The 27,638-nt window shown below is 45.5% G+C and overlaps 1 protein-coding gene across 4 annotated transcripts in view; it reads right to left on the minus strand.

Annotated features, from left to right (window-relative positions):
* The window catches only part of TMEM255A (transmembrane protein 255A), a gene marked incomplete at both ends in the record, with an annotated part of 48,983 nt that extends 22,258 nt beyond the window's left edge, over positions 1-26,725 (minus strand). For 3 of the 4 annotated variants that reach the window (XM_084258336.1, XM_084258335.1, XM_084258333.1), the window contains 5 exons: positions 225-293; positions 7,669-7,758; positions 9,854-9,916; positions 19,935-20,077; positions 26,668-26,725. In XM_084258336.1, the coding sequence (XP_084114462.1) occupies positions 225-293; positions 7,669-7,758; positions 9,854-9,916; positions 19,935-20,077; positions 26,668-26,725 (423 nt within the window). The remainder of the gene's footprint in view (positions 1-224; positions 294-7,668; positions 7,759-9,853; positions 9,917-19,934; positions 20,078-26,667) is intronic. The other variant, XM_084258334.1, reaches the window with a different exon arrangement.
* Between the last annotated feature and the right edge of the window lie 913 nt (positions 26,726-27,638).

Below are 27,638 nucleotides of genomic sequence, written 5' to 3' on the forward strand. Positions count from 1 at the left end.
CAGAGGGGCAGCCTGTGGCCACAGAACAAAGTAAATCTGATTAGGCCTCATGAGGCTCCAACCTAAGACCATGGCCTCATTAGCACTGCTCTGACCCACTCAACAAATAAGCCAAAGACACTCAGCAGCAAACCTTAGGCCTGTGGAAAGGAGTTAAAGGGGGATTTCAAGCAGAACTGGAGACTTTCCCAAAAGGTAACACATTCAACCTCATTCTGTCTCACCTCCTCAGCTTCCTTCTGGGACGTCTTGGGGACATAGTGGCACCGGTTAGCATAGAGTGGTTTCAAATCCTGAAAAGGGAAACACCAAACCAAAGGCATTTAGGCTTTGGAAAATGAAACAGCAAGAATTTTGATAAAAGATTTGAATACACATGTGCCCTTGCACACAGACGCACACTCAGCGCACATGCGCACACACTCACCACGGCAGGCAGTGGGGTGGATTCATTTCTGAAAGTTGCCCATCTAGGGTGTCTGAGAAAGTGAGGATCAGATAAGAATGTTCTAATGTCTGCTTCCTATCAGGCCACTTGGTTAATGAGAAATGAGGAAATTGATTGAAAAATGGGTTTCTCAAAATTTCCTCTCTGGTTTTCTTTCATTTCTAGTCTGTCTTCTTGCAAAGAGTCCCCAGAGAACAAGATTCAAAACTTCAGGTTATCGCAATATCACATTCCCAAAGGGAGGGCACCCAGCTCCATCAATGAGGGCCGATGACCAGTGCTGGCTGACATGGACTCCCTGCTGCCACTGCCACAGCTTTTCCAGAAGGAGGAACTTGGGAAGAGCCCCAGGGGGATGGATGGCCACTCAGACTGCTTTTTATTTGTTTTCATATTTTCAAAATTATAATTGGGTATTACCAAATTAAAGGAACAACTCTTAAGTTAGACTGCCAAATGAAAGCACTTTCTAGTTTTAAAGGTGCAAGGCAAGGAAAGACAACATAAACATATCCCCATTTTAAGTAGTTGTTTTGTGGTGGGGAAATGGCCTTTTAAAACATTTCCAATAAAAAATGATTTCTAATCAGTTTAAAGAAGATTAGAAAAATCAGTGTCTTATACCAACTTTAACTAGAAATAACCAAAAGGAAAAAAAATTGTCCTCTATCCTGTTTTGCATCAACACCTCAGGCTTCTGCTCTTTGCCTTTCAGGGAAAAGATTCCATTATAAGGCCTTGAAAACTGCAGTAGATTTCAACTCAGCTGAACGATGAGGCATTTTCATGCAACTACACAGATTAGATAAAGACAGATGAACTCCAAAAACACTGCTAAGGCCCAGAAAACTAATATGGGGCTCAAGGATAGTTGATTTATCCTGCTGCCTTGGCCAGCTTCCTGGTGGGGGAGGTCTTAGACATGGGAGCTGGGGACAAACAGAGAGACAACCCAGTGCTGCCCAGAAGCTCGCAGGCAGGGGATGCTGTTCACTTTCAGGGGGGTGCTAAGCATCCTGAGTGGTAAGGGGGCTTCTGCCAAAAGCAGGTGAGGACAGGACAAGTCATTTATGCAAACTGCTCTCAGGGCTTGGCTAAAGTACCCTGGGAGAGGGAACTTACCTACTGCTCCCCATGTCCTACCCCACTTCGCTCACAATTTCCAATAATCCTGATGGCTGCTTTTCCCCACACATTCGATTTAGTGTCTCCTTTGCCCCGTCCAGAGCTTAGGATTTTCCACGAGCTGCTTCTACATGAACTCCTGGCTGCTTGGTGTTCTGAAAATATGCTGCCCTGTGGGCTTAGCCTGGAGTCAAGCTAAAAAAGAATGATGGTTCCCAGGTACTCACCTGCCAGGGTTTATTTTCCATGTATGGATAATGGCATGTTATTATTATCCCGGAGAAGGGGAGGCTTGATGAGCTGGTCATAGCCCTCCTGACTGACTTAACAAAAAGCATTCAGCCACCAACAGCTCTAAATAAAGACAGGCATCTGTAATGGCTGCCCATTTGCTGCCTCGGGCTGCTATTCTACATTGACACCTCAGAGGATATACACGCCCACTCAACTGGGAAGTAGGAAAAGATCACTGAGCCAGGGCTTGGCAACCTTTTTATTTATTTATTTTTAAATTTTTTTTTTATAGAGGCATGTTATTTATTTATTTATTTGTTTGTTTGTTTGTTTTGTTTATACATGCACTGGGTACAGTCAGAAGCGCGGGAGGGTGAGAGAATTCACCAGAGCCAGAGCAGGGAGCAGAGCAGGCAGAAGGACCAAAGTACACTGCTGAGGGGAGCAGCGGGCGGCAGGAGAGGTCCGCGCGCCATGTGGGACCCTCTTCGGGAGGCCGGGGAGCAACCGGGGATTGAACCGGCTCCGCAGAGGCCGCGGGCAGCTTCGCAACCCAGCGCTCAACCGCTGCGCCACCGGGGAGGCCCTTGGCAACCTTTTTAATCTGAAGAGTCACTGACCTTGGAGTAAAGGGATAAAAATGGAAATTGTTGTGAGTGTCTACTCTGTGCAAGGCTTTCTCAGGGCATGTTCATACCTATTAGTTCACAGCCATTAGTCCTCACGCTGGCCCTGAGAAGTAGAGGACTATTATATTCCTTTGGAAGAGGAGGGAACTATGGCACAAGCCAGAGAAGTGACTCTTGTAGCTAGTAAATGGCTATTTGAGAAAAGGGGAAAGGAGGGAGATATGAGACAAGAGAGAGAAATAATAAGACACATTTTGAGGGGTGTGTAAGAAGGTACATCTGGAGAGATACTCATATCCATCCAAGTCAAAAATCAGGGCAAGATGATGTTAAAGGGCCTCTAAACAGAAAGTCTGGCACTCACACATATATGAACAACTAATCCATGGCAAAGGAGCAAAGAATATGCACTGGAACAAGGATAGTCTCTTCAATAAATGGTGCTGGGCAAACTGGACTGCTACATGCAAAAGAATGAAACTGGACTACTGCCTCACACCATGCACAAAACACAACTCAAAATGGATAAAAGACCTGAATGTAAGACCAGAAACCATACAATATATAGAAGAAAACATAGGCAAGACACTCCATGACATATATCTTAGAAACGCCTTTAAAGACTCATTCCTCAAAGCAAAGAAAATGAAAGAAAAGATACAGTTGGGACTACATCAAACTAAAAAGCTTCTGTAGAGCAAAAGAGACTATAACCAAGATGAAGATATGCCCTACCGATTGGGAGAAAATATTTGCACTTCACACAACTGATAAGGGACTACTATCAAAGATCTACAAAGAGCTAACACAGCTCAACAAAAACAAAACAAGAATCCAGTCAAAAGATGGGCAGAAGAGCTAAAAAGAACACTTCTCCAAAGAGGAAATGCAAATGGTAAACATGCATATGAAAAAGTGTTCATCATTAATTACTATTAGGGAAATGCAAATCAAAACCACAATGATATATCACCTCACACCAGTACAATGGCCCACATTAAAAAAAACTAACAACAAATGCTGGTGAGGATGTGGAGAAAAAGGAGCCCTTTTACATTGCTGGTGGGAATGCAAACTGGTCCAACCACTATGGAAAGCTATGTGGAGATGCGCAAATTACTAAAAATGGATCTACCATATGACCCAGCAATTCCACGCTTAGGAATCTACCCAAAGGCCACAAAAACATTAATTCAAAAGGAAACCTGCACTCCTATGTTCATCGCAGCACTATTTGCAATAGCTAAGATATGGAAACAACCTAAATGTCAAAAAACAGATGACTGCATCAAGAAGATGGGGTATATATACATAATGGAATACTACTCAACAATCAAAAAAGATAAACTCATGCTATTTGCAGCAACATGGATGGATCTGGAAGGGATCATGCTCAGTGAAATAAGTCAGAAGGAAAAAGCAAAATATCAGATGGCTTCATTTATAGGAGGTATATAGGTGAGCCAAACAAGGGGTAGGGGAAAAAAGACAAAACTAGCAGGCAAACTATAAATCAGAGACAGAGACACACAGTAGGGGAGGGCAAGGGAGAGGGATCAAAACAGGGGAGGGAAGCATACAAGAGACTATGGTGATGGTTCGCAGGTGACTTGGTGGTGGGAATTTTATGGGGATTACACCTTAGAGAAGAAATCAAACATTGCACAAAAATGAACAACGATGCAAAACATATATATATTTAATATTAAAAAAAAAAAACAGAAAGTCTGGCATTTAGCTACTCAAGTGGTGCGTCCAAATGTGCCTTTCATTTAAACTGGCCAACAGATAAGATTAGTAAAGCCTCCTTCCTCAAAACTCCCTGGGTGTCAATGAGGACTGGCAGGCGGCTTAGGACAGGAACAGTAAAAGCAGAAAGGTTTTCCTGAAGATCCATCCAACTTTACTCCAAATCCCTGAGTTAAATGCTCTACTGCAGGCCACTGACCACAGGGGGTATGGACCATCTGAAGTCAGACAGAAGCAGGTAAGTGATCATTAAAGGAAACTTTCAGAAATATAATTTAGATTTCTACCCACTGCCTTTGACTGAGGTCAATGATCAAAAACATCAGGAGAGTCAGTGAAGCTTTTTAGTTTGATGTAGTCCCAATTGCTTATCTTTTCTTTCATTTTCTTTGCTTTGAGGAATGAGTCTTTAAAGGTGTTTCTAAGATATATGTCATGCAAATCAAAACCATCATGAGAAATAAAGAACACAATGAGATACCACTTCATACCCACCAGGATGCCTAGAATTTAAACATCAGATAATGACAAGAGTTGACAAGAATGTGGAGAAACTGGAATACATACATTTCCAGTGGGAATGTAAAATGGTATAGACACTTTGGAAAAATGTCTGGCAGTTTACTGAAGGTTAAACGTAGTCACCATGTGAACCAGTAATTCCACTTCTAGGTATATGCCCAAGGAAAATGAAAACATACACATGTCCACATAGAAACTTGTACATGAAGGTCTGTAACAGCATCATTATAATAGCCCAAAGGTGGAAACAACCCAAACACCCGTCAACTGGTGAATGAGCAAACACAATGTGATTTATCCATACAGAGAAATATTATTGCGCTATAAACTGATACATGCTACAACACGGATATAGTTGGAAAACATAGTGAGAGAAGTCAGGTCACAAAGATCACCTATTATATAATTCCATTAATACAAAGTGTTAATGAATATAGGGAAATCTATAGAGGAAGCAAGTAGATTGAAAGTTACCTAGGACTGGGAGGAATCAGGGGGAGAGGGAGTGAGAGCTAATGGGGATGAGGCTTCTTTGGAGGATGATGAAAATCAAATGAAGTTGACAAGGTGATAGTTTGCACATAACTGAAAATACTAAACCATAGAATTGTGAACTTTAAATGGGTGAATTACATGAGATGTGAATTACATCTCAACAAAGCTATTTTAAAAAATAAGATTAGCAGTAAGAGGAGGAGGGAAAGAAAAGAGCCATTTTAGCTCATGATACCATCAAAATCTACTGTAGGCTTCTTGACCACTAGGCCTGGGGTTGCCATGGAGACTGCCTCAGAGTGAATACTGCCTGTCAAATGGGGATAATAATGCCTGCCCTACATGTCTCACAGGATTGCTGTGGGTCTCAAATGAGATAATAGATGTGAAGGTACCCTGAAAAGCTACATGCCTTACACAAAAACAAGGAATTATTGTTATTAAAGATGGCTCCTGTTGAATACAAAAGAGCATGCATCCTCTAGTGGATTGCAGCCATGCTACAGAAATAGGTAGCTATCGAGAGGCTTACATGCAAAACTGATGAAAACTGTTCTATTAGGATGGTAAGATTGTGGATGTTAAATCTTCCTCATGTGTCATTTGCTGTTATAGGAAGAAAAAGATAGCTGCTAAAATCAGCAGGGATCCGTCTGATATGGGAGCCTACCCTTGTGTTTCTGGCCCTGAAAGAAAACTGGGCAAAGGGTCCCTTTCTCTCCGACCCCTCACTTTTCCCCTGCCCAGAAATGATCTTCTGAGATGCCATTTCAGAGACTGCCCAGGAGGCCCTGCTGACCATGTGCATGCCTCTTATCTGGGCAAACACTTGAGGCTGACGCTTGAGGCTGGGTGGAGGATCCCAGAGCAAGTTGGAGTTGAAATGAGAATGGTGCACATCACCCCTCCCCAACCCCAGCCACATGTGTGACACTCCTTCAGAACCCCTGACGCTGTAAGCCAATGGCTAAAATGGAGTAACAAATCACTTGAGCCACAAAATATTCTGCTAATACAATTTTGCTCTAATTCAATTGTTTCAGAAAGCATAATTTCCAGCTAGTTCATGGGAGGTTTTCATTTTCGACATCGGGTCAGTGGTGGAGGGAATGAACTTTGTGGTAGGGGCTCAGTAAGCTGCTGTGGCCCATTCTGGAGTGTGGCCTGTGGGTCACATCAGGGCAACATTATGACTCTGTTGGGAGTTAATCACTCGTGCCTTTGGGGACCCTTTCTGCATTAAAAAGTCTTGGAACTATTATTTTATGCATTTTAATTAGATCTTATGACTGCACTGGCATATAAAGACACATACATAAATATGATAGGTTAAGAACTTTTTGTTTAAACCTGAAAGTTCATTTTTTAAAAAAGATTTATTTATTTATACAAGCACTGAGTATAGTCAGCAGCGCGGGAGGGTGAGAGAATTCACCAGAGCCAGAGCGGGGAGCAGAGCAGGCAGAAGGACCGAAGTACACTGCTGAGGGGAGCAGCGGGCGGCAGGAGAGGTCTGCGCGCCATGAGGAACCCCTGCCCGGCGGCCGGGGATCGAACCGGCGCTGCAGAGGCTGCGGGCAGCTTCACAACCCAGCGCTCAACCACTGCGCCACCGGGGAGGCCCATGAAAGTTCTTTTTTTTTTTTCTTCTGGTTCGAAAAGAAATGATATTATGATGATGGGACCTGGAACCTACGATGGGTCTATATGCTGACTGTGCCCCATGAAGGCCAGCGGTCTGGAGCAGAATGAAGTAGAAAGCGTGGGAAGAGAGGCAAGGGATCCTGTTGAAAGCCATCTGGGACCCCCGAACCCCACACTTCCCCAGGGCAGGAGCACAGATTTGGGCTTCAGGTGAAAATGAGCTTTTCTCGAAGCACAGCTTCTCCAGAGCAGGAAGCATCTGGCACCTTCACTGGAGGACTGGGCTCCGAGTGGGGGCTGCTCGCTCCAGCGCTTGCACCAGACCCCAAGCATATCACTATTCTCTAGCCACCGTCATGGGGGCGATTCCGGTATCCGAGAAAGGGGACTATGTCCTCACCATCTGGACTTGTTGCGGATGAAGTGGAGAGAGGTCAGCTATTGAAACCTCCAAAGCTCTCAGGAAGTCAGACGGCTTCCTGCTTCTCTTGCCACTTCCTCACTCCCAGCTCCAATTCTAAGCCACTGCCCAGGCTCCAGTGTCCCTATTTTTGCCTTTCCAAATTTTATCCATAGGTCAAAAGCCTACCTGCAGCCCCATCACCACCGGGAAGCCTTCCCTGACCTCTGGGGTCCAAGATAAGCCACTATGGCACTCAGATACCCCTGTGTAGAAGCCCACGTGTTCCCCAGAGGCCTCATCTTGACTGTCAGCTCTTTGGGGCAAGGAGCTTGTCTTCTCCCTCTCCTGTACTCCCACAGCACATCCTGCACAATGTGCTGTATTGCCCATTACTCTCACCCAGGACAAAAATTACTCACAATGTGTCTGGCAGCAAAGACTCCGTCCACTATGGCACAACAAAAGGCCGCAATCACACCGAAGCTGATAAAGACGATCGAAGCCACCAACTGCAGGGAACAAAACAGAAGTGTCTGTCAGCCTTCCACGCTTGCTGCTTCTGGAGCCCAGGCAAGCCCCAAGAGGCCCCAGCCAAAGCAGACCTCTGGACTGCCTCGCCCGGAGGATGCTCTTTTCAGTCTTTCTAGTCCTACAGGATGCGTGGGATTCGGGGGCGGGGGGGGGTAGAGGAAGGAAGGCAGAGGGGACCACAGAAGCACTTTTCAATTTCCAGGCAAGCTGAGACATTAACTCTGAATCTGCGAGCACCCAGTGAAGGGGAGACTTGCTGGTAGCCGGCATGCTGTCCATGGAGGAATTTGACTGTGACTCTTGCGTTCTAAGACTCAGAAGAAAGTCGGACCTTTGACATCCTACTAGTTCAACCTCCTACTTTATTTATCTGAGAACCGGAGATCAGTGAGGCGAAGTGAGCCTGGTGCCCACAAACTACGAGGCAGTGTTCTTCCCGACCCCTACTACTTGATGGGGTCGTGGGCACTGATGAAGTGGGCAGTGATTCTGAGATCCCACGCAATGCGACCTGGCCGCCTGCATCTTGAGGAAAGGACATTCAACTTACTAAGATTTAAATGTCAGTGACATTTTATAAGGGATGAAACTGATAACTCTGCGGTACATATAAAAAAATTTCAAGTAAGAAAAACGGAGTCTTTATCAGACTGTCCTAGTCTCTGACATGTCAGATAACAGATTTCTTTCCCTAATAATTTATTTTCCATTACAAGGTGATTCTACAGCCCTGTATTTCAAGGTGTTTCAAGGGGCAGGGATAGGTAGTGCCCAATCCCCACCACCTGCCCATGCTGACCCTCAGAACCTCAAAACACCCTAATTGTTTTTCTTCTTTACGGTGTTTGGGGGAAGAAAAGGGGAAAATAGCATGGCTTCAAGTTGCTCTCCAGGGAGAAGGAGGGAATCAAAGTCAAGGCCACCCTAAGGAATGCTCAGTTGTTCAGAAACCTCTCCCCATAAATCTCACTTCACAGCACTACAGAGAATTGGTAAATAATGGATGAACGATGTCAGAAATTGGCATTATCAACTATGCTGTGATCAGCTCTACAATTAAAACGCCCCCATTATTTTGAATAATTGAAGCCCAATGTGCAATGTAACTGGCAGAGGGGGAGTCCAGGTGAAATGGAAGAAGAGAACTATTAGGAGTCCCCTGAGGGTGATTCCCCAACATTGCTGGGGGAAAACATATGGTTAGAATGCTCTGTCCCCAGAGCTATTACGTTGTCTGATTAAATAGACCCCATTATCAAAGTCTAGATGCCACAGAGACTCGTACGCGGGGAGTCTCATCAGTGCACCACCTGACCACTCACCAGGCACCTTGATGAACAAGCCTATAAAACTGCAATATGCTTGCAATTTGGCCCCAACCTACTTCCCTTGCCTCCTAGGGGGTGTTCTCAGACTGAAACAGGAAAATACAACAGCTTGCCCTTGTGGGTCCCCACTAAGACGTAAAACTTACCTTCTGTTGTGTGTGCATCTTCCCTTTCAACTTTACAACATACTTACCTTTGAACCATGGATAAGAGAAATACTTTAGGTTGGCTTCATAATTCCATTTTTTTTTCTGTGTGACTAAGTAGATGTGTTCACTCAAACAAAGACCCCTAGGTTTTAATCTCCTAAAAGGCAAGACGCCTCTGTGAAAACTTTCCCCCAAATATTATACATCAGAGAGGAAGAAATGAGGGTAACCCATAACCTAGGGGCAACAGAAATCACAGAAGGAAAGGCGATATAGGACAACAGCCTGGCTGGACAGGCCAGAGCACTCCTTTGGGAGTGAGGAGGAAAGCAAGGGCAAGGTCCAGAATATTCTAGCCCCATGACTGAAGGAGACTATCTAGGCCACTGAGGGAGCATCAGGCAAGATAAGAACAAATTCCATGCCAGAGGGTCACTGTAAAACAAATTCCCTTAGAAGAAAAGGCAATGTGCCAGTTTCTTTTGCAGTTCAAGCTAGGTAACTTAAGAAACACTTTAAGAAATGTGTTTACTTATCCATATCAATGTTGAGCTTTTGTAGACAAAGAACTTGAATCTATAGCAATGAAAACTTACCATCTGTCGCTTATTCTCAATAAGGTTTGATCCGATGATTCCGAGGAATGATCCAAAGCCGAGCTGCAAAGCAACAGGGCATAACATGGTATGTGGGAAGGCGGTCAGCCTAAACACACAATCACTCCAGCTCCTGGATCCGAGTCAGAATAACGGAAAATAACTGGGGTAGAGATGCTAAAGCCACACGCAGTTGTTATTTACACAAATACAGAATGTACAATAAAAGTATTTCTCTCATCACTTGCCAATATTTCCTTGTAGACATGAATCATACCTAAAATGTACCGCATGTACCCAAAAACGAAAAGTAAAGGTCAATCATAGCTTTTTAGAGCTGCTTATTTCAATTTCAATATCCATTACCTAGCATGTGACTGGTGAGTCATTAAGAAACATATAATGGTAAAAAGCACACGCTACAGTCTGATGTTTATTATTATTACTTTTTTTTGAAAGAGACCTTCCACTCTGATGCACGGCTACAAAATAAACATTTGAAATAGCAATTTTTGATGCACCTGGCACACTAATCAAACCCAGGAAGTGCTTTAGAAATCAGCAAGCACCTTAACCTAGACTTTAAAAAACAGAATTTTTTTTTTGAAAGCCTGTATTTGTGGTTGACCCACTGCAATTTATGTTAGCACTTATTCACCTCCTCTTCCATCTCTGCTTCATTTATGGACAGAAAGCATTCATTAAAGGGTGAGCAGAAATGGCAGTGTAAAACCCTGAAAAACAATTTCCCTATCTAAGTGGTTGGGCTGATGGCTCAGAGAAGCAGCTCCGACTTTCCTCTCTGTTCTGCTATTAGTGGACTGAGTCTGCCAGTCTTGGCTGAAAAGGATCCCTAACGGATGGCTGTTGGCGGGATGAAAATGGAAGAAGTAAAAAGCGGTGAGAACGGAGCAATAAATCTTAACACAAGTTCAGCGATGTAGTTACATTTCTCTGTAGCCCCACTAATGATCTGGTTTCCATCTGCAGCCTTACCTTGGCTCACAGGGGCATCTATTTCAGTTCAAGGTCCCACAACCTTCTACCTAGACTTGGACATCTAATAGATCCAAGGGCTGGGAAGGAGCTTGTGGAAGAGTGTGAGAGGACAGGGTGGTTTGTCGGAGTCCCAAGAATGAAGGACACATTCTGCAGGGCCTCTCTGTCAGCAAGCCCTCTTGGGAAACAGAAGCTGAAGGGCATAAGGGCATATCCCAAGCCATGAACACCCTCGTCATTCAACAATTAAACTGTGCCCGTCTCCCACCTGGTCTTATTTTAGATGTGATCCAAATGTATTGTCATGAAGAATATTGATTAAAACCTGATTATCAGAATAGCCTGGCTTCTAACCCCAGCTCTTCCACTTACCATCTATGCATCCTTGAAGAAAATTGACCTCTCAAAACCTCAGTTTCCTTATCTGGAAAATTGGGATTATCTTCTAGGGTTTTTATAAGGATGATACATTCAAAGAACTCCACATAGTGCCTTGCACACAGTAACTACTCAGTGAATATTAGCTGTTATTCTAGTGATTCATATTTTCTATTTTTATTTTTTTAAAGATTTATTCCTATACAAGAGCTGGGGTACAGGCCAGAGGCACGGGAGGATGAGAGGATTCACCAGAGACAGAGCGGGCAGCAGAACAGGCAGACAGACCAAAGACACTGCAGAGGGAAGCAGCGGGCGAGGCAGGAGAGGTCTGCCACTCCATGTGGGTATCTCCCTGGCTGGCTGGGACTTGAACCCGCACTGAAGGCTATGGACAGCTTCACAATGCTGCTCTCAACCCACTGTGCCACTGGGAGGCCCCCTATTTCTATTTTTAAAGACACTTAACTTTTGAGCCGTTCTAACCCGATTTGAGCTGGAAAATTCTATCATGATTTGCTCTATGTCAAAAGAGTTTCATGTTCTATCACATCTCCCCCTCCAATACGTGCCATAGCTTTTATTTTTTAGGAAGAAGTCCATGAATAGTCTATGCTTATGTCACCCTAGGACCCAGGGGAGATTGCAAGTTGGAGGAAGCTTCTTACATGGAAAATAAGTCCTTTTATTGACCAGTTCCTCAGTTTCCATAGATAGCCACTGAATGTCTCTTGAACTCCAATTGCAGTCTTTGTCTTAAGATGGGAAGCAAAGGCACTTGCTACTCCCAATGCTCTCAAATAACACTCTGATGGCAGTGACCAGAACAGGTGGGCTAAAACTTAATAGAATTGACTAGAAAGACAAGGCACTTTGGGACTGGAAATCCCAAGCCAGCCAGTACTTAATCAGTTTCCTCCCCTTTCCTTCCATTACATTCTATTCCATTTCAATTCGATCAATTTTCTAACATTCACTGAGTATTTTTGTTAGATCAATAAGAACATGGCCCCTACCTCCAGGAGCTCATAGGCTAGTGAACAAGACACAGTCTGTGGGTTAAGGACCACAGGTGAGGTGCAAATGAAGTGCCACAGAAGTGGAAAATAGTTCATTTTGTATTATATTCCTGGCTCTGCTACTTATAAACTGTGTGACCTTGGGCTAGTCCCTTAACCACTCTGTGTTTGGTTTCCTCATCTATTAAACAGGAATCCTAATGGAACTTACTACAGTGGGCTGCCGTGAGTATTAATGAAGTATGTCTTGTGCCTTGCATAAGGCAGGCTGCTTAATAGGTAGTTCTAAGATTTCACAGAGGAGGAGACATTTTAACTTGGGCTCAAAGGATAGGTATAGATTTCCAGGCAGGGAACTCATATCTATTGACATGATAGGAAGAATGCACTCATTGGACAACAGGTTGATGAACTCACCGGTGTCACTAAAACTACCTCACATTTGAAACACATTTTAAAGAAACACTTGTACTTCATTTTGGTCACAATAACACGCAGCAAAAGAGGAAAATGGAGGCTTAAAGAGTTGTATGGACTCATCTCACATGGAAAATTAATGGCAGGGCCACACTAACTAGCCCTCAGGTCCCCTGACTCACAGCTGGTTTTCCTTCAGCTGCACTTTGCTGCATCTGTGGTATGTGTTAGTAGAATAGTGAATTTCATCACTGCGAGCCAAAGGGCTGGGACAAAAGGAGAAATCAAGAGAATTTCCAGCAAAATGGGAAGCTGCTTTTAGCCAATTTTTGGCTCTCCTGAGGCCTCAGAGAGGTAAGCTCCTTGATCATCCTTTGGACCTCCATTTTTATTCCTAATTACCTGAACAAATAACCAGTTTGCTTTGTTTTGGCTGTCCTCCACTTGCAGAAAAAAACAAATCATTAGAAACCAAAGTCAGATTCAAGGGCTCTTTTGGGGCTGGGCCCTATAACCTATGCCTATCCCCATCTACTGCCCCAGATACCCAGTGGTGAGGCTCAGGATTAGCCATTCAATAAGAATTAACTGGGCATCTACTCTGTGGCAGTATTAACTGTGACATATCTGTAATTTGGAGACCAGGAGGGTGAGGTGGGGTATGATACCAAGGCCAACAAGACTCAGCCTCAAGGAGCTATAATTAAGCAAACTAGCCTACCATCCCTTTCCAAATTCCTGAAATCCATAGAGCTCTTAAAACAAAATAGTGCTTTTTTATTATTAACTAAATTGGTGACAAAACCTGACCTTGAACTTATGTGAGGTTACCTTATGATCTTTATGTACTCAGTATAAAAATTCACAGTTTATTATAAAAATAGGAAGGTGCTTGATTATGGAGAGTTTTTCAAGACCCCGACAGGCATATGATATAGGCATATACATGTGCATGTGTAGTTCTAAAATAAAATAAAAAGTCTAAATTCTAAATTTTTAAATAAAATTCTAAACTATAAATATAAATTCTAAAATATAAAAATATAAGTTCTAAAATAAGTCTAAATTCTAAAATAAAATAAAATGTCTAAATTCTCAAGCACATCTGGCCCAATGTTTCAAATAAGGGATTGTGGACCTCTAAAAACAAAGCTAAATGAGAATTTAGCTGTTGCCACAAAATACTCATCTCAAGCACGAGATGAGTATTTTGTGGGAACCTATGGTTGGGAGTTCAAAGCTAGTACACACCACTGTGGACCCCAGCAGCTGAGTCCCAGTTGTGTCTTCAAGTTGGGATAGGACAGCACCTTTAGATAAACAGGGAGCACAGGGAGGAAGTTCCAGGTCAGGGGGACAATGAAAATGGCAGTGCTAAGCCAGAAAACCCCAAACCATGTTCAGGTGACTGTAAATTGACAATTTTGGCAAAAGATCAGTAAAGGGAAACCAAGTCAAGGGCATCTTTCAGAACTTTGAAAGGTATGCGGTGGCGGGGAGGGGGGGGTCAACAAGGAGCCAATGTAGGTTAGAAACTCATAGCATTATCTGTCTTATCCAGAACATCAAGATTCCAGCCTCATCTTGAATATACTTACTAAGGTAGGCACTTAGTGTTCAGAATGATCTGCTATAGAAACATTTTCAACAAGAGATAGACAAGATTTCTACCTAATTCACAGTAAACCACAAAATTCTGCTATCCAGAGCACCTGGTATTTCCTGAGCATTCAAGTTAACAAAAACCTTTTGTTGGATCGATCAAAGTCTCTACATGAGAAGCTGAAGCCATACCCGCCTAGGAAAGGTTTGGGGGCTTTTGATTGTTTGAAATGATCCTTGCTGATCCGGACTCTACCATCTCACAGTAACTTTTGATGTAATTTTCGACGAACTGAGCCTTCCAGGAAGTGGGTAGACAGTCCTGGTTTCTTTTCTGAAAGAAAATTCAGGCTGTGTGGGTCTTAACAACACAACAGATGGGGAAGACGGTGCGAGAAGGAAAGGCTTTCTGCACTGGTCGGGTGGCCAACTCCATCTTGTGGGGGGCTGGGGTACCACAACCAGAGGCCTCATGCTCCTGGAACTAAGGCTCACTCCCTGCCCTTTTCAGCCTCACAGGACAACTGGGCTCTCATCTTTTGTTTCTTTGACCTGCAGAGTTGAAAGCTCACGGGAACTTTTCTGGAATGGAGTATGTCTTGAATACTGGAGAGTAGAACTCCTAAACCAGTCTGTCTTTCTATGTCAGTTTTAATTTTTACAAAAGTTCACAGGTCAGCCTGTACAGAGTAGTACATTTTTAAAGAGGCATGTGTGCATATGTGGCTTGGGATGATGATACCCACTCTAGCTCAAGTAGAGTAGCTAACACCCCATTATAATGCACCTCGCTGGATAAGGGAATGTCATTTGGCAAAATAAAGATGTCCCAGAACAGTTTCACATGATTGAGAAGTGTGTAAATACAATTGTTTTTTTAAATGACTGAGATCTCAGTATTTAAATAAATTCTGTGGAAATTTTTCTTTTAATCTTATAGCTTCTCCACAGTAGCTGTGTTTCAAAATTTTAAATACTTATGTATTGTTAACACATTTAACTAGAGTCCAAAAGCAGCAGGGGTCCAAATAACCTGAATTTGTTTCATAGTTCTGTACAATAGTAATTTATATTCAATTTGACAATTTGACAGTACAGAAACTTAAAGTGTCACATTATGCTCATTTCAGTTTTATTGTTAAGCATACTTTACTTACTATGTTTTAGTTTCCAGGTGGTTATTGGTATACCTGAATTAGACCTCAGATTCAACATGTACTGCTTCTTCAATTAAAGCTTACCGTGTGACCAGTGAGAATGGCACATATTAAAAAAAACTAGCAACAACAAATGTTGGCGAGGTTGTGGAGAAAAAGGAACTCTTCTGCACTGTTGGTGGGAGTGCAAACTGGTCCAACCACTATGGAGAGCTGTGTGGAGATTTCTGGACCTACTAAGCATAGAGCTTCCATACGATCCAGCAATTCCACTCCTAGGTATTTACCCAAAGGACACAGAAACATCAATTCCAAGGAGCACCTGCATCCCTATGTTTATAGCAGCACTGTTTACAATAGCTAAGCTTTGGAAACAACCCAAATGCCCAAAAATAGATGACTGGATCAACAAGATGTGGTACATATACACCATGGAATATTACTCAGCATTCAAAAAAGATAAACACATGCAATTTGCAGCAACATGGATGGCACTGGAAGGGATCATGCTCAGCGAAATAAGCCAGAAAGAAAAAGAAAAATACCAGATGGTCTCACTCATAGCAGGAATCTAGAAAACTTAAATAAGGGACCAGGAAAATGAATAACTATAAGAAAGTGAAAATCAAAATCAACAAACAACTATGAACCAGAGACACTCTATGGGGGGTGGGGGGCGGGGAGGGGAGGGATTGGGGTCAAAATAAGGGGGTTGCAATTGTATGGGGAATATAAAAATAAAATTTATTTAAAAAAAGAAATTAAAAAAAAAAGCTTACCGTGTGAAAAGAACGTTCAGGTTCCTGGGTCCCACCCAGACCTACTGAATCCAAATCTTTGGCGATAGAGAGTAGAGCTCTGCATTTTCCCAGATTCACCAGCTCATGCAGATTCATAATTCCCATGCACACCAGAGTGGGGAAAGCCCCGCCTTAGAGTTTATTTAGTAGCTCTCTAATAACAGGATTCTTCCACTGGTGAAAGCATCCCAATTCCCAGACAAATAGATTCCGAGGAGTTTACTGTTTCAGAGATAGGGGTTGTTATTCTAATCATCACAACATGATCTGACCTATAAACTCAAACGGACTTTTCTGCTTTTCCATCTGCAATCTTACCCCTTCCCTTTCTATAATTAAAACCCAGTTTAAAGAAACAAACAGGGCCTCCCTGGTGGCACAAGGGGTTAAGACACAACCTATGAAGCCATCCACAGCCACTGCAGCACGAGTTCGATCCCCAGCCAGGGAGCTACCCACATGGTGCAGCAGACCTCTCCTGACTCACCCGCTTCTCCCCTCAGCAGTGTATTTCAGTCAATCTGCCTGTTTGTCAATGCTACCTCAGTGAAACTGGAGAAAATCCAGTTTCTGTCTGTCTCTGGTGAATCCTCTCACCCCCCACACTTCTGGTCTGTACCCCAGTTCTTATATACATAAATAAATAAATATTTAAAAAAATAAAGAAACAAACAACAGGAACTATAGGAGCAAAATTTTAAAGGTTAATCCATGGGGGCACACTGTCTGTTAGGGATGGCTCTCCTATTAACACTTCCATACCTGCTTTCAGTGAAACACACACACAGACACACGCCCCCACTGCATCAATTTCCAGTGCTAGCTGAACATCAGGTACTTGAATAACAACAATCATGTGCCCTCCTTCCTTTGTTAATATATTCCAAGCTAGCCACCCACAGTCAGATATTCTTCAGAGAAGGCTCATAGCCACCGTTCATGAATAGGGGCTCCTACTCTTAAATGACATGGAAAATAGTTTTCCCTTACCCAGGGAGAGTCTGAATCTTGGCTTGAACATTTGCTCACCAGTCAGAATTCTTTCACTGAATGCAGCTACCTGAAGCACACAAAGTCACACAGATCCTATAAATTGCCTTTCCAAGCCACCAAAAGGTAATCTTACCCCCCACTTTCCTCTCCCACCCCTTACTTGTGTTTAAAAATAAAACCCAATTCTGCTGACGAATGGTTTTCTTGCCTCATCACAGGAAGTGGACTGGGTGAGTTCTCAATTCACAGGTTTAACAGAGGGCACCAAACCGTGTCTGCGGGGCACCTAGCCCTGGGCTGGGGCGAGCCCTGTGTGCCAAGAGCTGTGAAGCTCTCCAGGCAGCCTTTAACATGCAGGGGGCCCAGTTCTCATCAGGCCCCAACTTTGCTAGAGCTATTGAGGAGGCTGGCTGTGGAATCGGTGACCTAGGCAACAGGCGTCAGGCTTGGTCACTCACAGCCTGGCTTGTCAAAGGCATCCATCTTTAATCCCTGCCCCTCCCTTTGCTTCTTGCTCCCATCCCTGCCTCTCCAAAAGAAGAGGAAAAAAGAAACAAACCAGCAGCAAACACATGTGACCTCTTTGCTGTCCTAAAATAGAAAAATAATGAACTATCTTAAACTTCCTTCCTGCTCTCTAGCAATTACAATAGAGAAGTCACTTAACTGGTATTAAAACTATGACCCAGCTGCTAGTGTTAGGTTTTGGGTTTCAACAGCAGTGTCTGTAGGCCCAAAGGAGGTCGGTTGCTCTTCTCTTTTCTTTTCTTTTCTTTTCTTTTCTTTTCTTTTCTTTTCTTTTCTTTTCTTTTCTTTTCTTTTCTTTTCTTTTCTTTTCTTTTCTTTTCTTTTCTTTTCTTTTCCCCCAGTTTTATTGAGGTAGCATTGACAAATGAAATTGTATATGTTTTAAGTATACAATGGGATGATTGGATGTAAAATGAGGTTTTGCATGTAAAGAGTTCAACAGATTCCAAAGTGCATTGTCTGTACCCAGGGGGTGGATAAAACAATCCACTGAAGTATGGAAATAAACTATTTGAACCCTTCTTTGTACTTGCTGTTTCTCTACAATAATAAGAAATTAAATATTATAAATATTCCATAAACAGACTTCACTGGCACCCTGCACCCTTGCAAATGTCAGATGACAAAGTGAGCTAGCAAGTTCTAAGCAGCAAAAAGTTGACAGTGGGTCATTTTATGAGTGCCCAGACTGTATTACCCCATTTTGTCCCCCAACAAAATGGACAAGCAGTTTGGAAAGACTCCTATTGAGGAACCACGGATTGAAATGGTGGTGCAGGGGTTAAACTCTCAGTATTATCAAGCTATGGTCAGCCACTGCAGCATGAGTTTGATTCCTGGCCAGAGAGCTACCCCACATGGTGCAGCAGACCTCTTCTGTCTCACCCGCTGCTCCCCTCAGCAGAGTATTTGAGTCAACCCGCCTGTTCTGCTCCCCACTCTGTCTCTGGTGAATCCTCTCACCCCCCACACCTTTGGCCTGTACCCCGGTTCTTGTATGCATAAATAAATTTTTAAAATGACCCTAGTGATGCAAGCATGGTAGAGCAACAAGAAAATGGCAGGTGACATGTCTAACACAGGATGAGCTGTTTGTCAGCCACTTTGTGAGACTGACATTAAAAAACAATAACACATAAAAAATCCTCTTATTTTACGGGCCTCCCCGGTGGCACGGCGGTTGAGTGCTGGGTTGCGAAGCTGCCGGCAACCTCTGCAGCGCCGGTTCGATCCCCGGCTGCTCCCCGGCCACCAGAGGAGGGTCCAGTGCGCGCAGACCTCTCCTGCCGCTCGCTGCTCCCCTCAGCAATGTACTTGGGTCCTTCTGCCTGCTCTGCTCCCCGCTCTGGCTCTGGTGAATTCTCTCACCCTCCCGCGCTTCTGACTGTACCCAGTGCTTGTATAAATAAATAACTCTTAAAAAAACCCTTATTTTATAATGATATTTCATCATTTATTTGTGACATGAAAAACAATTTCAAAACCATATAACCATACTTGATAAGAAGTCAGACAAAAATTTTCAAAATTTTCTAGTGGGCCATTTGAACTAAGAATTTATAGCCCTTATTTTTAATGACAGATGTCACGCGAAGTGTGTATCATTCTTTGAAATTTTAGTCAGTGTTAGCAGGAAGATGCTCAGAATTGCTCATTTAATTTTTGAATGTTCATGTTTGTATGTTTTATAACATGTGTATAATTTATAAATGACTAGATGTACGCATTTTAGAAGTAAATATTGCTCGTATATTTCCTGATAGGACCGCAGGGCCATTTTGGAGATGAGGGTTATTGGTCACAGTGTCAAGTTGCAGGGGTTCTCAGATTTCAGGTGAAGACCAGGTGACCTCTGTTATATACACGAGAGGAAAGGACCTCCGCCCAAGGTTAACCCTGCTAGCTAATAACACATTCTAGACCAGAAAACTGATACCCTAAAGAATGAGCTGTCTTGCTTAGGATCACACTGCTACTTAGTGATGGAGCTGGGGTGTTTTTGATTCTTCATATCCAGTCCTCTTCCTAACGGGTCTCGAGTCGCCACTCTAGATAAACATAGAGCTTTGTAAAGAAGGAAAACTGAACAAACACTAGAAACTCAAACAGAATTAAAAATCATGGAAGTTGGACCGCAATGTCTGCAACCAGCAAACTACTAAGACCCACCTATGCCTTTTATACTTACAATCACTCCCGGGTAATAGCCTCCAACAGTCACATTCTGGGTCCTGGTGGTTGCAGCAAGGCCCACCGTGAGAATTAGCACAGACACAATAAGCAAAGTCACGGTAACATAGATGGAGTTTCGTTTCCTCCGATTGAAGGCTCCTGAAAGCACACAGAGAAACTGAATTTGCTCAACCGGCCAAAGAAAGGATGGACTTAAAGAAAAAATCAGTAGGCCGGTTTTCCTTTCCTACTCTGACTGATCACTGGAGTTAGCTCTGGGGAGTGGAATTATGGGGAACGGCTAGCACTATGGCTTTTTGCAACCATCAGCTACCGCATTACAATAATATATATATATATATATATATATTTGAAAATAAATATCAGAAGAGCTCTGACTAGTTATATAAAAACAAAACAATTTTTTTGTGCTTTCGGCATTCTATCAAAGATGTGTCATACCCACTTAGCAGAGTGTTTTTTTAGGGCAAATTAGAAAGCGTGTGATAAATGGGAAGCATGCGTGCGGAGGTATTTTAAAGCCAATATACATTGGCATTTTAAAGCCAATACACATCTACAAAGATTTCTTTCATAAGCTGGAGATACGAAATTTCATTTTCAGTGTAAATACCAGGACCAAGGCAGGTACTGGGATTTTTGTTTTCATTTATTTCTGACATTTGCCACCTCATGTATAAACTTCAAAATGGTGTGTTGGCAAGATGTGTCACATAACAAATGTGTGCAATAAAGTAAGTGTTTGGAGGCCATTAGTCCACAAAGATACGTATCGGAGGAGGAATAGGGGGAGGGTGATAACTTATACACATTTAGGCTCATGTGCGGGTGACATAAATATAAACGACGAAACCATTCTCCGTGCTTATCAGACATGATGGCACAAACCAATATATTTTTCGAAAGCAGGCTTATTAAGTCAGCTAGAAAAACACTATCCAGGCTCGCTTTTCAATTTAAAAAAATGTTTAAGGCATCAAGCAGCACTCCACATCCCGTAGGCATTTTCTGGCATGGGAAGAGAGCCCCAGACTGGCAATACCAGGGAACAGATACCCACCTTGGAGTTCTCCTAAAAATAAGCCAAGGGGGGATGCTAGGAGACTTCAGTGGTCTAGTGGGGGGATGAGGCAGTGGGGAGCTTAATGAGGGGGTCGCCAGCCCAGGAGGCTTGATTGTCATTTATGGGCCTGAGGAGGCCCCTTGGGTCTGCTCAAGGGACCCTGTCATTCTGGGAGGCCTCTCGGCAGCCTCAGGAAGCAGCTGCCTAGTGAAGCCGCCAAGACTGCACCACTGGGAGAGGAGAGAGGGGATTAAGGAAGGGGGGGGAGTCGAGAAAACCAGCGGGACCCAGGAGGCCCAGGTGGTAGTGAGCAGCGGGAGGGGCTGCGGCTGGCCTGGCAGCCCCCAGCAGACACCCCCTCCTACAGGGAAGAACAGCATCAGGGGTGCTACCAGGGGTTAGCCCCGCCATCCATCTTGCCTTCCCCAGTGCGGTCCCTGCCCAAGGCTCCAAGAAAGGTGGGAGGGGCTGGCGGTCTCCCCTGACGTCAGCCTTGAAAGTGAGGGACATGACTCATCAGAGTCATTTCTAATACGATACTATTCTAAGACTATTTTACATTGAAAGGTAGAAGTGGCTTGAGAGATTCTAGGCACCCACCTACTAAGGTGCCATATCTCTCACCCTAGGAGGAAAGGAGAGCTGGGGGGGGTGGGGTGGGAAGAGACTCCTCTCCAGGGGGGTCTGAGTCCTGCCTCCAAGGGAAAAAACATAAAGGACCACTGGAGATACCTTTGACATCTTGGCCCTTTGTGTGAGAGGGTTCTTAGGGATGCAAATGGTGAGCTGACGGGTGGCAGACAGACTGAGCAGAGGCAGAGAGCGAACCAAGAGGGTTGGGGATAGACAAGCAGGATTTACTTCTGTTTACCTGAAGGTTGGTTACTCTTCTTCTTGATTTCGAGGGACCCCCAAATAAACCGCTAAACCTGATTTAATTTGATGACAGAGACCTGTCCGTGAATCTGCACCTGCTGCTTCCACAGAGGGTCCTAACATAAATTTACCAACATGCCCCCCTTATTGCAGTCTGCCTTTCCGTCTGTCACTCACACCATCTCTAGCCTTTCCACATCCCAGATTGGCAAAATAGAGTGAAGATGCACTAAGATTTCTTTGTGGCACACGAAAGTGTCTCAATACCTCACACGGAAAACATCTAACCTCAGACACTAAGCTGGGGGCGTGTGTGTATGCGTGCATGAACTTTCTGAAGTTTTTTTCTTTCTAAATTTTTTCTATCATTCACAGGCTCCTTCCCTGCTAACTAGCTTTTGATCCTATTCACAGCTCTTGGATTTCCTTTGCAAACATCACTCTAACTCTTAAAAGCACAGGAGCCAGGTCAGAAAAGTGACTCAGCAAACCACATGGTGTCATTTGAAAATCTATTTTTTTTTCCTCCTTTAGAACCTGAATTGAAAATTCAGTCAGTGGAGAGACCCAGGCAAAGATCCTACGGCTTCACAGGGCCCTGGCCTACAGATAGGATTTGTTTTGAATAAAATTCCCCAGAAATTTTTCCCATCACTAGGTTGAATATTCTGTCTCCTCATGCTCTCCCCTGGTCACCCGTTATTTTACGTCATAAGGACCACAATAGTAGAAAATGAAATAATTTCTAGTTGAACTTGGGGAATTGACCATTTTAAGGAACCCTGGGTGAATCCTTTTGAAAATGGAAGAATCACACCTTCATTTATCCTTAGTGTCAATTTGTCTTAAAATTCACATCTTAGAGCAAGACATGCGTTTTCTTTGAAGGTGTGGCCTGGGCTGCTAAAAGGGCAGCTTGTTGTGTCCGCTTCAACATTTTCCCTGGTGGTTGTTTTATTTTAGAAGGAAAAAAGCAGAGCTCTGTTCTTATTAGGGTACAATTTGTGGCCTGCCTTAGATGTTCCCGTGAACGCAGGAAGATCTTATTCTGATTTTATTTAGTAAACCAACGCATCAAAAAAAAAAACAAAAAAAAAAAACCTCGGACACCATGAGGCACTTCAATAAAGCAGCAGGTACTTGAAAACTGCGCTTATCACCCTGTGTGATACCCTACTGAGCAGTCAATATTTGTTGAATAAACAAGAAGCAACATCTCAGAATTGTTTCCCTGCCTATCAAAAAGATTACGGAGAGAAGTGTGTGAGTAAATACAGATTATGCTCATAAAACTGCTTTTTAAGGTCGGGTACACCTGAGGGCTCCCCAGAACGTAAAACCATCTGGCAAATAGTGTCACAAGCCCAGTGACTATCACTAGCCTGTGTACTTGATGTCCGGTATTTTTCTATTGAAACCACCACCACCATCCCCTGCAACCCACAGCAGTGGGAGAGTCTGAAAGGCTGTCCCTGGCTTCGCCTGCCTCCCCCCCACCAGCAGCCTCCCTGCAGAACTACTGCAGCCCTCCCCTCACTGCAGTGCCCCACCTCCACCCCAGATTCGTGATGACCAGGGTGCTCAGCTCCAGAATACCCAATTATTTGCTGTCTCCACCCTTCTAGCTTCTCCCTCCTCCAGGCCTCCCCCCTTCTTGGAGCCCCCACCTGCACTGCGGTCTTTGAATCAGAGTCCTTCCCTTCTTCTGAAATCAACTCAAAACTCACCTCCTCCAGGAAGTGTGTCTTGATCAAGCTCTCTCTAATCATTCATTAGTTCATGTCCTGGAGTCCCTATATACCTTACTAAAAAAAAAAGGATATTGTCAGTGCTACAAGTATGGTTGTAATTGTAGGTTTGGTGCACAACCTGTGTGGTGTCCACCACTTCCAGGATTATATGTCCAACAGGAACAAAGGCATGAGTTGCCAGAAGGTAGGCTAGGATGACTGTCTCTGCTCACTTGTGTTTTATCTTATACATGGTCCTGATTCCCCCCACCTGATTACAGGGTGTGAAATCTCGATCAGAGTGCAGCAAAGATGAGAGTGCAGTATTCTGAACTGTACACTATGTTGTTGATGATTTCCTAATTCCTGGGGCTAATCTTTTAAACCGATTAGAATTTGCTTACCTGAGTCAGCTTTGCCACACAGGGAGGGTCCCGGGAAGTCCCAACCTTGAGCATCCATGGAAACGGGTAGCTGCTCACACAAGAGCCTCAAGGCTCTGCCAGTTTCCCAAACATTGCCTTCTAGGTTCTGAAATCCACCACCACCCTCTCTGGTGATTCTTTAAGGGAAGATACCCAAGGCCACGGGTGACTTACAGGTGTGTGGGTATGGGGGAGGGAAGGCATGCCCTGCTGTAGTGGAAGTGCCTCAGCACCTGGGGGCAGTGTTGCAAAGGGCACAAGGGAGGCTGCTGGGCAGGGTGAAAGGGCGCTGGAGCCAAATTACCTTTCCCAGCGCCGGGCTCTGCCCGAAGTCTTGAGCTAACCGCTCTATCCCAGGCAGCTAGCAAGTTTAGAATGCAGACAAGTTGGTGCAGTGTTTGTGTTTCAGATTTTGTTTTGGCTGCGGTGTGTCTTGTCTGTAAAGGGAATCCCCTCAGAAAAATGCTGCCCTTGGAGGCTGAAACACTAACCCATCCGCCCCCACTTAGGTCCCTCCATGCCAGGGAAGGTGGTGTTGCCAGAGCTGAGTTAAATGGGAGTAGCTCCTAAACAGCCTAGACGCTGATTCAGGCCTGGTCTGTGCAGGATCAGCGCCAGGGAACTCCGGGGAGACTCCCCCGTCCGAACTGTGGAAACCCAGGGTTATCACGCGACTGGAATTTGCTAGTAGCCTCGGAATGCGGCCTTCACTAAGCAGAATGTGTGGAGAGCGCTGACACGTCTATTATGAGATCTACGATTCTTTTCCCAGTGTTGAGTCTAGGCTGGGCGATGGTCGCTCAGCTTCGGGTTGCGCAAACCCTTCTGGAAACGCCAAGGTTGGCTGAGGGTCCTGAGAACCCAAGAAAAAACGCCCCTCGTCTTGTTTTCCCAATCCACTGAGCAGTGTGCCAAGTGGCAAGGCTTTCAGCCGTGGGTCGCTAAACTGACCGCTCAGTCCCCGCAGCAGACGCCCCGACGCGGCGAGGCCGAGGTTGCAGGTGGCTGTGGCCCGCTGCGGAATAGGCGCTGCGGAACCCTCGAGCTCTGCCCCCAGCCTTCTCGCGCCACAGCCAGGCGTCGGGAAGCCAGGGCTGCATTGGCGCCACAGCTGGCCAAGGTGAGGAGCGCAGAGTGAGTGCGTGAGTGTGAGTGTGTGTGTGTTGGCGAGAGAGCTGGGGGGAGCCTGGTACTCCGGGCTCTGGATTCCGACCCGAGTGTTTGGCTTCATTTGTAACACGTTGCACATAACTACACCCTTAAAAATAAAAAAAGTCCATTTTTACACTGAATACGCATTGAAAATACGGATCATTCCACTATCCAGGACACAACACTTTCTGGGCCCCTTCGGTGAACGAATTGTGTTGAGATTGAGTCTTTCGCAGGCGGTAAAGAGCTCACAGAGAGGGTTCAACCCTCTCCCCGCCCCCTCCCTTCCAGATGTTCCCGCAAATTCTTCGGCTTAAACCTGAGCAGACTGGATGGCAGGAATTCGGGAGCGAGGGGTTTTGCATAATGTAAAGTATGTTGGAAAGAGAGAATTCGATTAGGTTAGAGTGTATCCGAGGCGAATTTTCAGATTCGGTGGGTTCGTGGTTTGACAATCCCCTCCCGCTCTCCTGGGCTCCAAATTAATTTCTCCGCCCAGTGAAATCATAGGGGTTGGGAAGGTGCCTAACAGCTGGGGGGGGGGGGAGGCTGGGTTTGTTTTTTGTTTGTAACAACGAACAAACAGCGTCCAGGATCAGCCTGATTGGTTCTTGGAGGTCGCTGTCCCCCAGTTTTGAGGAGAAAAGGTGTGGAACCAAATCAGGCTAGAGCGTTCCCCTCCCCCTCCATTCCACTCAGGAAAAGCGCGACTTCAGAAGATGCGCGGGCTCGATTCTAGCTCTTTCTCGCGCTCTCACTCATTCCCCCCCCCCTCCTTTTTTCACACTCACGCACATTCCGCGCGTTTGGAGCAGAATAGGAACCAAATTCAAGGAATGTGGATCCTGCCGCTGCAGACGGTAGAGCTGGGCTGTCTTGAAGGATTCCTCAGGAATTCCCCTCCCGCTCGCCCCCCTCCCTACTTGTCCCCCCCCGCCCATCCTCCAGGGTTGCGCAAACACCCTCATCAGCGGGGTGTAAGTCAGCCCCCCCCCCCAGCCCACTGTAGCTCTACATTTCGGGACAGCTTCGACGGAGCAGGAAGGAGGCGAGGCCCCTGCGCCTTCTAATTAGCGTTAGTCGTGAGCGCTTAGAAGTGACGGGGACTTTGCAAAGAGCGAGCGTCGACTGGAAAGCGAAGGCGCAGGTTGCAGGGAAGTGTTTTGATCCCCAGACAGCCGGGATTTAGCCCTGGCTGCAAGTCTGAAGACACACGCACACAAACACGCACTCACGCACACACCGCGCTCCGGGGCAGCTTTACTCCGACGCAGGCTTAGCGCTCAGCTCTGCGCGGCGGCCCCCGCCCCCGCCGGGCCGCTCCCCTGGGGCTCGGGTCCACGACCCAGACGCGGCGGCTCGCGGAGCCCCTGGCCCGCTTCCCGCTTTCCAGCGCTCGGGGCGGCCAGGGCGCTCGCAGTCCGGAGGGCAGCGCACTCACCTCTTGCTGCCGCCGCCCCGAGGAAGAGCGGCTCGACTTACCCATGGAATCGGGCAGGGACATGTCGCTGGACCGCTGCTGAGTCAGGGACTGATGCATGGTGAACGCTGCCCCGCTGCCCTGGCCCCGAAGCCGCTTCGGGAGCCCCCGGCTCAGGGCGCCCCGCAGAGCATCCTATCGGCGGCTGCTGCTCCTGGTCCCTCGGAGAGCCGCGAGACACTGCCTCTGGATGCGCGCCGCAGCCCAAGTGCCGCCTCCCCCTCCCTTCCCCTCCTCTCCCTCCCTCCCTCCTCTCCCTCCCTCCCTCCTCCTCCTCTGCCTCCCTCTGCTCCGGGAGGCAGCGGCATTGGCGGTCCGAGCAGCGGCGTGCGCTTGCGCAAGACCCCCCCTTCTGCCCCCCCATCCTAGTTATCCACCTCCCAGCCTCCCAAGCCAGACAGGGAGCCGTTTTAGCCCCTTGGGGCCAGGGCTGCGCAGAGAAAGAGGGGGAGGTTACAGCCTGGGGCCAACCGGCCTTCTCTGTAGTTTGGAGAGGGTGTCTTAGGTCAGCATCCTGTTCTAGGATGCACAACTGGGGAGGGGGCAGAGTCAGAGGTTCAGAGCCGAGGAATACACACACACACACACACACACACACACACACACTTGTGCAGGTTTGGTCATAGTGCTTCCAGAATGACATAATGGAGCTGGAGATGATCCAGAGAAGGGCCACTCTATATATAATCAAGGGGATGGGGGAGGGTGGAGGGGGCTGCCATATGAAGATAGATTAAACAAATGCAGACTCTTTAGTCTAGAAAGATGAAGGCTGGGAAAGGATGTGACCAGAGTGTATAAAATTACGCAGAGATGGAGAGAGGGAACACAGCCTCATTCACCAGATCGGAGAATTCTAGTACCCACAGACCCCTGAGTTAGAAAAAGATTGAGCGAAAGCAAATATGACTCTGCATCACCCCCCCACCCCGTTTGTGCTGTTGTTCAAGGTGCTTTTGTATCAAAGATCTCC

Source organism: Talpa europaea (assembly GCF_964194135.1).
Source record: "Talpa europaea genome assembly, chromosome: X".
NCBI classification, from domain to species: Eukaryota; Metazoa; Chordata; class Mammalia; order Eulipotyphla; family Talpidae; genus Talpa; species Talpa europaea.